Below are 16,643 nucleotides of genomic sequence, written 5' to 3' on the forward strand. Positions count from 1 at the left end.
ATCAGTGCGGATGCTCTACAGTATTTAGGAAGTCAGGAAGTGGGTACTAATGTAAACTTGTAAAACATTATAAAGCACAAGTCCAATGTCCACTTGAAACCACACAAAGAGTTCATCTGTCTCCTGGATGTGGCTGGTGCAACAGTTCCGTGTTAAAAGGTTTGGTGGTCTTATCAGCTATCAGTCATGAGCTCTTTTATTACTTTTGACAAATCAAAACATACATACGACTGAGACACGTGAAACTGAAGGCTAAACCTCCCATCAGGGTTCAAATGAACAAAATGACCTCACGCTGTTCAAACAGCCAAACAGACTGCGAAGGATAAAGTTGACGTTTAGTTGGCTCGCGTTAAACAGCAATTATCAAATCAGTTATTGGACGTCCATTCTGAGCAGGAAAGTCAAATTGACCATCAAGGTTTGTGGAGGAATGTTAAACTACCAAATATTTAGGTTTGTTCATGTGCATGTGTGGAGGTTTGGGGGAGGATACAGACTGAGCTGTAGTGTGTGTGTGTGTCTTTCATAATAGAGAGTAACAGTGAAATAAATCATAAAACATTACTCACTGGTGTAGGTATTTTGTAAATCATGTTTACTGTATAATTAGACTACGAAATCCTATGCTAAGCTCTATTCACTATTTAGCACAAAAGCCTCCAATAACTGAAAACCATTGTCCAAAGTCCAACGCCTTCCATTGAAAGAAAAATAAAAACGTAGTTTGCTCACCTAATTTGATTTTACTTTGATTCAAAGGAAAAATGTGCCTTGGGCAGTCACGTATTTGCACAATCCATGATAACTGAGTGTATTTAAAGTTCACCGTCACACAGCACGTGGAGAATGATAGTGTTAAAACTAATAGCCATAGTGATTATTGTGGACAGCAAACAACTGGCATTCTTTCGCTGTTACATGTTGTACGTGTTGAGTCCAGTCAATATTTACTGAGCAGGAACTCATAAAACTAGAAACAATCAGGCAAAGGTTAAACTCTGATATGTCAAAGGAACATTACTGTTGCAGGCTAGGGAAATTTTAAGTTGACCTTTTACACTCAAATTCACTTTATTTCATTGTTCTGGACTGCAGGGGCGGACTGGGACTGAAATTCAGCCCAGGACTTTGAGAGGAAGAGGCCTTCCATGTGAACGCCTGGAGGGCCCAATTTGAACACTAACACAGTTTTTGTGGTACAAGGGCGTAGGATCATTTCGTAATAGTAACTCTGACTAAACTCAAATAATTACGGTGCTTATGTGTGTCTCCTGATTGCCTGCAGCTACCGACATCTCTGGAACTGCTCTTTCTGCAGACAAACATGTCCACATTTTAGATCAGTTAAGTGCAACATAGAAAAGCAGTGTAAAAGGCACTAAAATCACTTGCTCTAAGCCCCATTGGTCTCCCCACAAAATCTACGCCTTTGTTGCGGTATAAAGAGAATCTGATGATGCTGAAGACCTTCAAGACACTTGAGGATGTCTTGCTGACACCTGCCTTCTCAGTTATAAGCACATCACCACTGCACTGAATCAAAACAAGACCGGCCAGGCAAGCCGAGGTGAGCTGGAACACTAGTAACAGTTCGTCAAGTTCACGATGAAAATGACTGAGCCAATCAGATATCAACAAAAACCAGGATCAGTCCAAATTTGGAGGTGCTACTCGTATCCCCCCTCAATATTGAAAGTATTAGATTGGCCCAGTCTGGCAGGCAGCGCAGCCACTCTGTGCTGTCTGTGGCTGCGAGGACCAGGCTGGCCCATGCCGGGGTTGTACATTTTTTAAGCTTTTTAAAAGTCAATAAAGATCTTTATAAAAGAAAGAAAAGAAAGGTCAGCCCTCACAAGACCGTCCCACTGGGAAAATTCCCAAGCTTCCCAATCAGGAAGTGCGCCAGGCTTTGATGCAAACTTCTATAGTGGCCAAACGGTGGTACTACAACTTCCGTGTCACGTGATGCTATTGGGCCCAAAAATACTTTTCCCCATAGATTTACATTGGGAAAGAGACGTCTGTAAATCAGCAGATCATTTTTTTTTAGGTAAATCAACTTCCAAGTATGAACACTTAAATAACCCTTATTTAAATCATTAGGTCATAAAAATTGTAAAATGCACTAATAGCCGAATCCAGAGTTATTTTCCTTTCTCCGTTCATGTGAATGAGACCCAGACCGAGGCTGGAATGAGGGCTGGGAGGCGGAGTTAAAGAAAACGCTACTGCGCCTGCTCTATGGGCCCAATGGATGCAGAAGATCGCAGGATGATCCGGGTACAATATTACTCGCCAGTCGAGCCATTTTGGCTTCATGCGCCACTGAACAACTATCATAGGAATGAACGGGTGCCCTCCTCCAACGCTGTTTCCAGTTCTCTTTATACATCCATGCTCCCAATAGCCAGCCCGCCAGTGGTTCTGGAGCAAAAATATATCCATGTTGTATGTTGGAAAAAATGTGCCTACCAGCACCTCTAAAGACTCCAGGAAGTTACTGTTCCTGGCCAGGAAATAGTACCGCACCTAACTATCTGTAAAACCATAACTTTTTACCATACCTTAACTTTGGACAGAGCCATGCTAGCTGTTTATCCCTGCTTTCAGACTTTATACAAAGCAAAGCGAATCATCTGCTGTATATGTAGCGTACAGAAATGAGACAATTCCTATTTTTGATGGATGTCCCTCATAATATAAACAGTTAATCCCCAGGGTTGGTGCAAGGTCTTATGTGTCTCTTATTTGTGTTATAATGTTAAGTATGCACAGAGAACATACATCATACCAGTTTTTTCAGTTGTTTTACTTGTATTTTGAGACATTTTCTCTTCCCTACCTCTCACACAGAGTCAGCATCCAGGACGCAGTGACCCAGAAGCCGAGGATGAAGACCAGCAGCGTGCGCGCCGGGTATTTGTCCATCAGTATCTTGAGCACAAAGCGGAAGGTGAAGTTGATGTTGTTGAGCGAGCCGATGCTCCTGTAGGAGGCGCTCAGCAGCACTTTGCTGTGCAGCAGGATGGTCCTGTGCACCAAGTACAAGCGGAGGAACATCAGCATCGATAACAGCAGCTCCATGTTCATCAGGGCCTCGCCGTGGTGTTTGGAAACGCAGTGCGGAGCTGAGGAAGAGGAGTTGGCGTGGAAGTTCACCTCCCAGTATTCGCCAACAGGGTGGATGACACAGACCAACAGCTCCAGAGTGATCACAAGAACCCTGTGGCTGCTCATGGCAATGCGCCAGTCCACCTGGTTGTTTTCAATGACAAACAGCTGAAAGATGGACGAGGACAGCACAGACAGAGAGCGAGAGAAGAAAATGATAAAAGTGCATACACAATACAATCACATGTTAATGTGTGGAAATCACCCTATTTTCTCTTTGAAACTATTATATTGTCTCACTGGCTCCAATTTCACCTCTTTTTTCCTAGTAAAGCACGGTGCTACCGGTTTAGTTGCACCTGTTGATGTGCTATCATTAGGATATTTCATTAAACATATTTCATGATTCACCTTGAAGATGCTATTGATAACATTGATCAAATTCAGCCACTAGATGTTACGCTCTCCCTCCCCTGTTCCATTGCATTCACTTCACAACAAGTGGTTGCCAGGCACTTAACGCCAATCTCAACCAGTTTTTTTCCTCACTAACTGGCAACGTAATTGCTGACGACAGAGATAACATGTGATACCAACCCCGTCGTTTCACAGATGGCTCACAAGCGTTGTGAGAAGTGGGAATCAAATGTCAGATATCTTTCACAGAGATAAACAGAACATTCATTTTGGACCGGTCAAAAGTCATACTTTTATTCTGTATCTTTCTTTTTTTACATATCTTTCTACATCAAAAATGCTATCAATAAGACCTTTAAATGTATTTGTTAGAAAAAAAGTCACACAAAAACTAATCTCATGTGGCATGCTTGGATATGTGTGTGTTTTGCATCTCAAACTAAAAACGAAGATAAGATAAACAAAATGCAAATATGCAGTTCTCTACGGTACATTGTTTTTGTAAAGGTCTGTGATAAGAGAAGTGTTTCTTTAAGACTCCAAAGATATGAAGCCACTAATATCCAACAGCAATCTGAAGTGGAAAAACTTGCATACTGGTTTGTATGAGTTGTTCACATGTAAGGAATGTGTTCATCCCCTCAATATACTCTATACTGTGCCTCACTTTGTCCAAGAAAGTAAAGGACATTACTTTCTTTAATTGCTCCACTGATTTGAAGCATCTTGATGTTCTTGGCTTGACTAAGTTTGTCACCTCTGACACCCAAGATTTGAAGCTACATCAGGCATCGCTGAGCACTGCCTGTGTGCTTGTCTCCACCCTTAGCCTGTCCCCTCTTATCTCCTCTACCCACATGCATGGAGCTCGCTTGTATCAGACACACATGACTTGCAACCACGCTGAAAACACTATAAACCCAGCAGCCTTTCTGCACTTGCTGTTCATGCTGCTCTTTATTGAATACCCATGCTGTGAGTGTGCACAAGTACAAATGAAGGAATGTTTACTCTGTTTAATTTCAACCACATCCCTTCACGTATATTGAATTCAACACACGACGGCAGCGAGCCATGCGGATTGGAAAAATAGCGCAGCTGCAACATTGTGCATGCCTGTGTGGGCTGAGGGTTTTTTAGGCACTCGGCAAATATAACACAGATAATCAGTGTTGAGGCTACCATCGGTGGACCGAGAGCTCCTTCTAAAACGCTCAAGCATCTTGAACAAAGCATCATTCTCGCCAAGCCAATTAGGAACAAACATGTGCTGGTATAAAAAGTGATACACAAACACGCACAGGCTCTCACTAGGGCGAACACCACATCATAACAAGGGCGTCCAAACTGTTGGAAACAAAAGGGGAAAAGACAAACTCACCCTGATGTCTTTATAATGGAAAGCTATGATGAGGAGCAGGAGACACCCAGTGGACAGGCTGATGGAACAGTTGATGAATAAGCCAATCTTTGAGCCCTGGGAAGGAAATGGAGGAAAGGGAGATAACATAAAGGCATAAAGATTTGATTTCTTTCCATTTATGTTCCACATTATCAAGGTTTTATGAAATAGCGGAACAGTTTCTTATGTAAGGACAGGGATGGAAAGACCAGATTACCCAAATCACGTAGAAGTGCTTATTATATCATACAAGGAGAGGTTCAGACTGCTTTTAAAGAAATATTACTGAAGTACAAGTTCCAAACAGTGACTTTGTAACATATGGTCACTGCAGGCTAATGTGGCCTCCTGACTGACCTTTTGCAGTACAAAAGCTTGTCCTGTGGGCAGTGTCCTATATAAGTAGCCTACATTATATACATAATGCATAGTTAGTTAGTTAGCCAGAAATTTGGTCCATTACAGACTTGCACATGGCTTCAGCCCTGGACTGCTTTTTCATTCATATTCATCCATTTTTTTTATATCCATACGTACCGTGTACTGTGTATACTGCACTATTTTGCGCTACTATAAGTATCTTACTAGTATCATAATTTATTAGTACTATATTAGTATCATTATTTTTAACTTTCAAGATGTTTAGATTTTTCCTGTATTGTGTTGTTAATTGTACTACTCTACGAGCCTCTACTATTGCCCCCTCGGGGACAAAAAAAGTGATTTGAATTTGAATTAATGTACTGTACAAGGGGGTTAGACATATTCCAGTAACACATATATAAAATTAAAAGAAAAATATCAGTAGTAACATTATATGCATGTCTACATCATTGCAAGCATTTCATGTGTTTTTATGTGGAGAATGTTAAATACATTGTGCACTGAATAGCAAAAGAAAGAAAAGAAATGCTACAACAGTAAACTCTTTCTTCCAGGCTCTCATCAAGTAACTAGCTAACTTAAAGCTGCAGTAGGCAGAATGTGTTTGGCATCATTGGGCAACAATTCCATAACAATCCCTTCAGCATATTGTAATTCAAGTGTTCTGAGAGAAAACTAGACTTCTGCACCTCCTCATGGTTCTGTTTTCAGGCTTTAAAAGTCTAGCCTGTGACGGGAGACTTTGGCCAATCACAGGTCATTTCATTGAGAGAAAGCGTTCCTATTAGCTGTGCTCCGGCTGGTGAGCGGTGCTTGGTATTTCCTCAACTTATGTCAACATGGCTGCGGGGTCACAAACTTTCTCATTTTACAGCCAAACAGTACACTACAAGATGTTTCTGAAAACATTTGAGGTGTGAAATAGGCATTACAGTAACAGAGTATTGATTCATATTTGATCAGCGCTGCCTAGTTTGACCATTTGATCGGATTTTGCAATTGATTGACAGCTGCTCAGAGACGGCAGGCTCCAGCTCGGCTCTGATTGGTTGTTTTCCTCAGGTCTGTGAAATCTTGCAGATGCCGTTAGGAGCACCGGAGGACACCGGAGGACACCGGAGGACACCGGAGGACACCGGAGGACACCGGAGGACACAGAGGCACATGATTTTTTTTTCAGATTACCTGTCTCATGCAGTACTGTCAGGATATAGTGACCATTTTATAAAAATAACTTTTTTTTAATCATATTTGCTCCATTTCTACCCACTGCAGCTTTAAATCTTTCATATAGCCAACTGAGTCTTTGTGTATTGTCAATTTCTGTTTTTTATGCGTGGTTTCAAAGGAGCAAAAAGGACAATAGAAAACAGAATACAACTCCTTTCGCTTGAGATTATTATTATTTCAATATGTACCCTTAAAGCACATGTGTACCAAGTAACCAAAATGCACCTATAAACAATTTAGAAATAAATAAACAAAAGTAAAAACAATCATTGTTTTGTTTTGGGGGTTTTTTTCTCACAATTTGGAACGGCTATCTTCCCCAAGACACTGTGGGTAGACCAACAAGTACGAGCTGATAGACTTCAAGAAGGACTCGATCCCTCACCAGCTTCTCACCCAAGAACAGTTGTGCTGCCAACTGTACCAAGCATTAAATGTGAGTAACTTCAGTAGTGGACAAGTGCTTTTTCATCAACTGACTTTATTGTGTACCTTTAATTCAGACTGAATTGGTACAAATTTTGGTTGAACATCATAACTACATTGTAGTTCTGAAACATCTAGTTGTCTAATCAATTTGTCGAACAACAGAAAATGAAACCCCAACTTTACTTTCATAGTTTTACTATGAAAAAATTAAACACTCTTGGGTTTTGGTCTGTTGGCCATGCTTTTTGTGACATGTTATAGGCCAAACAGTCATCAATGAATTGAAAAAAACAATTGACCTATCAATTACGATCAACAATCAATAATGAAAATAATAGTCAGTCGCAGCCATTATGGATGATAAAATGGTATACAACTCATTCATGTTAAGATCCATATGAAAAATGTACTTCTCAGTAAAAAGAAATGTGCTTTGAGTGTGCTTTTCATGATGAATACCAATCAATCCATCTTTATAATAAAGGTTTTATTTGAGATTTCCTTTCCATAAAACATAATATAACCAATTAATTTAAATGCAATATGCTGCTGATATAACTGGTGGTTACTCTGTAATTCTTGCCTTTCCAAATTGAGCTTCATAAGTAATTGACAGTACTTATAGGCCAAATTAAAGTGGAATTATTGAATCTGTAATGTACTGCAAAAAAAGGTACATAAAAAGCCACTCAATTACAGTAACGAGAGCGCTTGTAATTAAATACTTTCCACATCAGTGAACTGACAGCTGAGACACAGATGAATTAAGAAGTGTGGTAAGGAACCATTGTTTTCATGATTAGTGCATGTTTTGGTTCCCCTAATGTCTGCAGTTTTTGAACGCAGCCCCTTACCTGCCTCCTCCTCCACCAACCCACTAATCAGACCAGGTTATATAAGGTACCTGAGGCCTGTTTAGGCCTCTTGCTTCTGCCTGGCATGCTGTTGTAGTGTTGCTGCAGGTACATAAACTGCTGGTTTAAACTGTAGTTTATCTTTTAAATCATTTTAGTGAGATCTTACCCTGCCCATGGTTCCACTGCTTATGCTGAACAATTCTTTGTGATGCCCCATGGTGGTGGGTAGGGTGGCTCAGGATTTAGTACTGTTAAGTTGCAGCATTATTAGCCCTGTTAATATTTGTTTCATTTTAAGCTGACCTAAAGTAACACTGCTGCTGTTTTTGCCCCATTTATACGCATTTTTTGTCCCTTTTAAAATACTTTGATTTGTTTGAGTATTGTTTTGTTCTTTTTGCCTTAGTTTATTAGTTTGGTTTGAGTAGCTGCTTTGTTGATTTGAGTATTAGCGTTGCCCATTTTGTTAATCGGCTTGAGTAATTTTGCTTTTTCACCAACTTCGTTGTTTGTGTTTATTCTGCTTGGTTGTTTAAGCTTTTTGTATTTTTCTTTCAGAAACTGAGTCACTTTATTGGGTGGCTAGGCACCCATGGTGAGGTACCTGCACCTATTGCATGTGAGTTAAGAGCACTGGGACACAAATAGACTGCACCATAGTTTTACTGTGAGGATTGCTGTGTTGCACCTAAGGTGAGTAAGTGGTCGCACCCCTGCACCCTCCTGAGTGTAGTCTGCCTCTCCAACAGTGGCCTCAGCTTAGTTTTGTTTAGCTTAATTTTGGACTGGCAGCTGTAGTATTTTATATTTGAAATTTTGTATTAGGCCTTTTTAGATATCGTAAAATAACCATTTGAATAACTCCATATTAGTTTAATCATCTTTTCCTTCCCTACAAATCCAGTCCCATCTTATTTAGGGCTTTTTCTTTGACCAATTTCAATAAGACTTCTTTTGCAAACGCGTCTCTGCCTGATCAGTAACGAATCTGTGTGCCTTATCCATTTACCAGAAAAGCCTCCAAGGCTCTGTTTAGTATTTCCTGGGGTGGAAATCCCCGGGTGGCGTTGTCGGCTAGTCTACTTTCAATTTACTGTCACCTCCACTCTTTGCCACATACTGTAAGCATTTGACTTCTGCCAGCCTACTTTTGCCTCCGCAGGTTAAAGCGCACCTCTACCCTTCATTCACGCATATCGGTGCAACTGATGCAACGTCAATGGAAGCTTTTAACGGAAAGTACAGTTTCATGTGGTTTACAGTTAAAAAAGATAATTTCAAACTTGAGGAAACTTGAGCGTGTAGGTGGTATGGTGTGACGTACGTTGGCAAGGTACGCCGTTTTCCACAGTTTTTCCTGTAGCATCCACATCACGTCTGTATTTCATCCAGGGCTAATTACAAGACCCCACAAAAGCTCAACATTTCACCACATTCCATCACAGGGTTCAACAACAAGCTTCTTGCCGAGTCTCTAAAATTATTTTTGTAAAGTTTTCATGCTGGAAACAGTAATTTCAAGCCCAGTGAACCTAATCTGGGTTAACAGATTGTTTCTCAGTCTTGGACGTATACTGAGCCACCGTCACCAGGACAGGCCACCCAAGGTATCAAGCAAAAATAATTAAAAAATAAAACACTGAATCCAGCGCAAAAGAAAGTGGTCTTGTTTGTATATACTGTAATAAATAAATACTTGCCGAAGAAATACTGATTTAAGTTTTCTAATTTGGTCTGTTAGTCGGTGTGGTTTCGTTAGCTTTCATGTAGATTCTTGTGCGTAGGTCACTCATGGAGCTACACGTTTCCTGTAATAAACTTAAGGATAGGCTTACAAATAATAACCAGTAGTAATAATATACTGGTGTAGTGGGACAGGCATAGGAAGGAGACATCGCAACAGGTAAAACATGTGCAGGTTTAGCTAATCCAAAACTGCACCAGGTGATTTCACTGAAGTTACCACCTACACCTACAGCATACATATGGACATTTTGTTATTGCGGTAAGAGTGACCCAGTCAAACACTGCATCAGGATGAGTGAAATCAGGGGACTGATGTTTAACAAGCTGCAGGTGGACACTGTACAGGACAGGTGTGGCAGAGATGGATAAAAACCTGCAGATCAGTCGCCCTCTTAGACCGCAGCTGAGTAGGATACCACTTCACTGCACCCTGTAAAACAGGTTTTCCATCCTGGTCCATGGCAAGGCCTACGGAAAGGAGGCTGGCTCACGCGTCATATCATTGGGGGTAAAACACATGCGCAGTAAAATCTGGCCTGCACTCGCCGAATTTGAGCCAATCGCAACGCACGACCGCAGCTTCAGTTACACTGCGCATGTGTTACACCCCATATACCCCAAGACCCATGCCCACCTGTGAGTCAGCCTCCTTTCCATAGGCCGTGGTCCATGGGACTCTCAGCACTGCTGGTTTTCTTTCTTACTAGCCAGCTGCAGGTTCTTACTATCTTACTATCTACTATCTGAGGCAGCTCTACAGTCATATAGGAGCAGGACAGTGGCTCATGACCCAATAGTCAACAGGTTGTCATTACCACAAATCACCACAGCAGCTCATTTGTTTCAATAATAGTTATTTTTCACGGAGGACATTTACACCAACACAAGGGATGCCAACAAACTGAACAGGCTGTTGAGGAAGGAACCCATATAACCCTTTTTCATTCATATATCTTGAGGTCAGAGGTCAAGGGATCCCTTTGAATATGGCCATGCCTGTTTTTCTTCGTCAAATTTAGCATAGGTTTGCAGAATTATTTAACCTCTTTTGCGACAAGATAGTATGACATGGTTGGTACCAAGGGATTCCTTAGGTTTTTCTAGTTTCATATGATGCCATTATCTTCACTCTAGCTTTAAAACTTACCTACAACCTAAAAATTGCAAGTTTTTTCTTCAATAACATTAATGATAGGTCCAGGTATTATGCCTGCTGGCTCACTGGAAAAACTGAATGGAACTGAGCCATCATTAATATTAGCAATTTCACCTGTGCTACATGATAAGTCGAAATATCTGCTGTGAAAAAGGTCCACTGCAGTGGCTTACGTCCAGGCAGAACACGTTTACATTTTATAGGTGTGGATTTAGCAATTGATGTGCAAGTAAAATGAATGAGTCATAACTATCATGCAAGGAAATTGTCGTCCATTATACAATCCGCCCTTAGCCCTGGCCTGATGTTACTTTAAAACAGCAAAACCATTAATATGTAAAATCGCAGGAGAAAGCAGGCATGAAGTAGCTGATCAGAAGATAAAGAGCTAAAAGAATAAAGTAATGTGCAGAGTCAGAAATGATACACGCAATTAATACGAAACAAAAACATATTGAGCTGCCAGTCAGCGCAATCAGTAAAAGCAGCATATCTAGGAAGTATTACGACGGTAGCCTGTTTGTAGTGATTTTATTTTTGTATTAGTGCTAAGACCAAGTGGTTAAATGTTGTGTGACAGAATCAAAGCATGGAAATAAATCTCAGCAGCTTTCAGATATCAGATATTTCTGGTTAAATTGTCAAATCTGGTTTTTGCCACAGCATGTTGAACTTTTGGACTGCAAACCGACAGTCTTATGATCACACGAGGTTGAGAACCAGAATGAATAGAGCTCATCAAATTTAACCACTTAAGCCCCTTTTCAAACATCAGGGAATATGGTGATCATGCTTGGCTTTTCAGCCTCAAAATGTGGATATTGTTTTGAGTTGCAGAAAAGAGGACATACGGTTGCATCCAAGTCAAAGTGCACACTCCTGGCTCTAGCACAGCCAAACTCAAGACATAGAGACTTTCAGACTGGCCATGCAAACACTCTAATTATACACTAAATGATGTGGAACGATAGCCTGAAGTAATGTGAGCAATCTTGCTGCAGGGGAAGAGGTGAAATGTGGAAAAAAACGTTCCATAAATAGCCCCGTTTTTCGTGCATAACCATGAAAAGGTAAGCTTAAAATATAACTTTGTAGACTGGCTTTAGCTTTGATAGGCCTAAGTTAGGCAGCTCCAAAATACCCTGCAGTATACTTGGAAATAGCTTTAAATAAAAAAACAATAATACTGTAGTGTGCTACCGGCCACAGCAAGGATGCTGTATTTTGTTAAGACAGCCCCTACGGTAAGTGACCAGAAGATGGAAGATGTCAGAGCTCATGACTTGGACATCACATGAAGTTTAAAAACAAATGCTGAAAACCGTTATATAAGCTTTGGTTAAATCATCAATGCAGCCTCTCCAAAATAATATGCTTTAACTGCGGCGAAGAACACTTTTCCAGTGCATCAGCATTTCCACAGTACAGAAGCTGATGCCCGTTGTTAGGAATGGACGGACAACACCTGTTCTTGGTTCCTATAGTAAACTGGAATAGTAATGACATATTCGTGCCAGCATCGTTAATTTCACGACCACGCTTCTCTGAGCCCAACTCGCTGAACTCTGAAGGTCAGGCCATTACTTCCATATAGGTTTCCCTAAAAGATTCTGAGTTAGAAATGTGGGGGCTCTTTGACACTGTAATCCATCACTGACTTCACAGCATGGAGGTGGTCTGATGTGTTTTTGTGGCGTGCATGAGGACTTTTTTCCACATGTGGAGTTGGCGTGTGCTGTAGGAAGTCAGGGGGAGTTAATAAGTTGTTGATTGTGTGGCCTGGCATTGTTATCCACTGAGATCTGCATGTTAATGTCATGAGGCTGTGCTACCAAATAGTGTGTCTGGAAATGGGCTAACTAATCAGAAGGTCAGGGGGGGTTCAAAGCCCAGGTGCAGGTTCTGGTTCTGCTGTTGTGCAGCATTATGGGGCTGTCTGCTAATCAAGGAGGTTGTTATGGCAACAAATAGAGCCAGTTGTGTAATGGTGGCTTTTTTTTTGCACCACTTATGATCAATTTAGTTACTGAAATTTTAAAACGAATGACATAGTTGGATATAAATGTGTTTGTATCAGTTCTATACACTATTTAGAGCAGTTGTCACTGCGACACAAAGAGTTAAAGAAGAGCTAAATGATGCTGAAAGCAAGACAATGAGGATTTTGTTTGATTGTATTATCATTTCATGATGCGTTCAAGGGCCAACATTATGTGTCTCGACCAACTGACAACAAGTAACTTTATGTGATGTTTAAATGTTCTAACTTTGCAGATATAGATGTCACATTAGCACAGGTTCTGATATGATTTGTGAGACTGATGTGCAGTATAGAAGAAACTGAGATGTGGAACATGCTGTAAGGCTATAGCGTTATAAGATCCAAGTGCCAACAAAAAAAAGTGTCACATCCCAAACATTTCCAATCTTTGATTTGGTTATGCAGTCAATTCTTACATGTTGAAGTCAAGACATTAGTGTAGTCTAGTTATTAAAGGGACTGTTTGTAACTTTTTAAGCATATAAATGTACCGGGTCCGGATCCCATGCACGCTCACTAATGCTCGCTCGCGTGTGGCCGGAGCCTCTGCTACTCTGCCTGTTTGCCTTCACTGACACACCACGCGCGTTCTCGCTGTCTCGCTCCACCTCTAGACGTGAACGCGCGCTCACTACACACTGCAGGAGAGTTAGTTTAGCTCTGCTGCGGCTCCTCCAGACCAACAGTGGTTTCCTGTGTCTTGTGACGGGGCTCCGCAGCGAGAAACGTTATCGTCTCCGACCGGGTGCCGGTGTCTCCCTGCGGGCGCAGTCGGGAGACGATAACGTTTCTCTTCCTGCTTCAGCCCCGGAAGCTGAGGCAGGACAAGCCAGCAGTGATTCATGGAGAGACCTTTGTCTGGTCAGCTAACATTACTGCCAAGCAGGTGAAATATAGAGTGATATTGTGGTTTTAGCTGACGTGTGTCACCTCACTGTTTTCGCTGACTCGTTGACTTAACGGCCACAGGTGTAGCTGTTAACATGCATTTCTGAAAATTACAAACAGTCCCTTTAAAGGCCTAATTTCTCACACACACACACGCACACACGCTCTCCACATTCACATTTACAGGAGTATGGATGTATAAATGTATGTTATTTTAGTAGTGTACCTAAGTTGTATTTACTTTTTATTTGTTATTATTATTTTAGTTACTTATGTACTTGTTTGATATGCTGTGCACTTTATGTTGTTTTGATTCTATGTACTTTGAAAAATTCAATAAAAAGATTTACACCAAAAGGCCTATAACTTCTTACCGGTTTGTAAACGACGGAACATATCTCTGCGTGGATGATCATGAGCGCTATCCCGAGCAGAGCGGTGCCCAGAGCCAGCGCGCAAAGGCGCTTCTTGTCCTCCAGTAGGATCTTTCTGGCTCTCAGTCCGTACAGGTCTTCTCCCTCCATGTGAGCTGTCCTCTTCCCGGAGGACAGCGGCACGGACACTTCTGCTGAATCCCCACCGCCGCCGTTTCGGTTCATCAAGCCATCGCAATTCACACAATCCACTTTGGAGTCGTCGCCGTCGTGCAGCAGCTGGCTGCGGTTTGTTTGAGTCTCCATCTCCAGAGCGCACACGACGTCTCTGTCCTCCTCCGCTGCTCCGTCCTCCGTCTGTCCGGTGTCCACTGCGCTGTCCTCCCGAGCTGGGCAAGGCATAGTCCGATGGGCGCACTGTGTACCAGGCCCGTCTCTCCAATGTCGCTCATCGAAGTTGCGGGTTTAACCAAAAAAACACTCTCTAACACACCCTCACCTTAGCAACACTCCTAGCAACCAGCCGGCGCGTCGTGGTTATGCGCTCTGATGTGCCATTAAGCGCTCTGCTGCTGCTGTGAGCGAGCGATGGAGGCTATACTCTTCTTCTTGTTTGCATGCGTTATTATTTTAAGAGCGTGCGTCAGTCAGTCTACCCCCAAATGAATTCTTTGTGCGTATATGCCATGATCACCAAACAAGATGTTAGTTTAGATTGTTTTTCATCAGATTTGGATAAATCTGATTAGATCAATGCAATTTGGAGGGAAAAACTCCTTTTAGAAATTCCAAGAAATAGTCCGTTTTTGTTTTTTAATTAGGGGGAATAAATATGTGATTATCTGCTTTCTTTTCTGAATACAAGAAAACATATTTAAAAATATATATATAATACAAGGAAGCTCATGTTACATGTTTTTTTTTATCAGTCTACCCCAAATGAATTCTTTGTGCGTATATGCCATGATCACCAAACAAGATGTTGGTTTAGATTGTCTTTCATCAGATTTGGATAAATCTGATCAGATCAATTGCAATTTGGTGGAAAAAAACTCCTTTTAGAAATTCCAAGAAATAGTCCGTTTTTGTTTTTTAATTATAGGGGGAACAAATGTGTGATTATCTGCTTTCTTTTTTTGAATATAAGAAAAACTATTTTTAAAAAAAATATAATACAAGGAAGCTCATGTTACATGTTTTTTTTATGTATTTATTGTTAAGCCACTGTAACAGTGGTGAGTTCCACAACAGCTTTACAGTGACATCTCGTGGTCGAACACCTTCAACCTTTTGACTTTGTGGTCTATTCCAAACATTAGTCAAGGTTCTTTGGCACCTGGTTGAAAAAACTCCTTTAGACAAGATGTTTCAAAAAAATAGTCAGTTTTTGTTTTTTAATTATAGGGGGAACAAAAATGTGATTATCTGCTTTCTTTTTTTGAATATAAGAAAAACTATTAAAAAAAAATATATAATACAAGGAAGCTCATGTTACATGTTTTTTTATGTATTTATTGTTAAGCCACTGTAACAGTGAGTTCCACAACAGCTTTACAGTGACATCTCGTGGTCGAACACCTTCAACCTTTTGACTTGTGGTCTATTCCAAACATTAGTCAAGGTTCTTTGGCACCTGGTTGAAAAAACTCCTTTAGACAAGATGTTTCCAAAAAATAGTCAGTTTTTGTTTTTTAATTATAGGGGGAACAAAAATGTGATTATCTGCTTTCTTTTTTTGAATATAAGAAAAACTATTTAAAAAAAAATATAATACAAGGAAGCTCATGTTACATGTTTTTTTTATGTATTTATTGTTAAGCCACTGTAACAGTGAGTTCCACAACAGCTTTACAGTGACATCTCGTGGTCGAACACCTTCAACCCTCTGACTTTGTTGTGGCCTATTCCAAACATTAGTCAAGGTTCTTTGGCAATGACTCATAACCTGTCCTGGCCTTCACGCTTCAGTCATCCATTTATAAATAGGGTTATATAGGGTAAATTTTGTCTCTAAGCCTCTTAAAAATAGTCTTCTAAATATGCCTGCTTTATTATTATTGCTGTCCCTTTCTCTTGGATTAAAGCTGCAGTAGGTAGAATTGGAGCAAATATGTTTAAATCAACTTATTTTTATAAAATGTTCACTATATCTGGACAGTAGTGCCTGACACCAGTAATCTGAGAAAAAAAAAAGATGTGCTTCTGTGTCCTCAGGTTCTCCTAATGGCATCTGCAGGATTTCACAAACTGGAGGAAAACAACCAATCAGAGCCGAGCTGGAGCCTGCCACCTCTGAGCAGCTGTCAATCACTCGTGAACTCCGATCAAACGGTCAAACTAGGCAACGCTGATCAAATATTAATCAATATTCTGTTACTGTAATGTCTATTTCTCGCCTCAAATGTTTTCAGAAACATCTTGTAGTGCACTGCTTAGCTGTAAAATGAGAAAGTTTGAGACCCGGGCAGGATGCCATGTAGGGATTTGCTGAGCACCGCCCAGCCGGAGAACAGCCAATAGGAACGCTGTCTTTGAAATGACCTGTGATTGGCCAAAATCTCCCGTCACGGGCTAGATTTTTTTAAAGCCTGAAAACAGAGCCATG

The 16,643-nt window shown here is 40.9% G+C and overlaps 1 protein-coding gene across 1 annotated transcript in view; it reads right to left on the reverse strand.

Moving 5' to 3' along the window:
* kcnn4 (potassium intermediate/small conductance calcium-activated channel, subfamily N, member 4) overlaps nucleotides 1–14,666 on the reverse strand; it is a 28,667-nt gene extending 14,001 nt beyond the window's left edge. Inside the window, exons 1-3 of the mRNA XM_037785780.1 lie at nucleotides 14,039–14,666; nucleotides 4,913–5,008; nucleotides 2,846–3,282 (exon numbers count right to left, since the gene is read on the reverse strand). Of these exons, the coding sequence (XP_037641708.1) occupies nucleotides 2,846–3,282; nucleotides 4,913–5,008; nucleotides 14,039–14,440 (935 nt within the window). The 5' untranslated portion in view covers nucleotides 14,441–14,666. The remainder of the gene's footprint in view (nucleotides 1–2,845; nucleotides 3,283–4,912; nucleotides 5,009–14,038) is intronic.
* Nucleotides 14,667–16,643: the final 1,977 nt, after the last annotated feature.

Source organism: Sebastes umbrosus, chromosome 11 (genome assembly GCF_015220745.1).
Source record: "Sebastes umbrosus isolate fSebUmb1 chromosome 11, fSebUmb1.pri, whole genome shotgun sequence".
Classification (NCBI taxonomy): Eukaryota; Metazoa; Chordata; class Actinopteri; order Perciformes; family Sebastidae; genus Sebastes; species Sebastes umbrosus.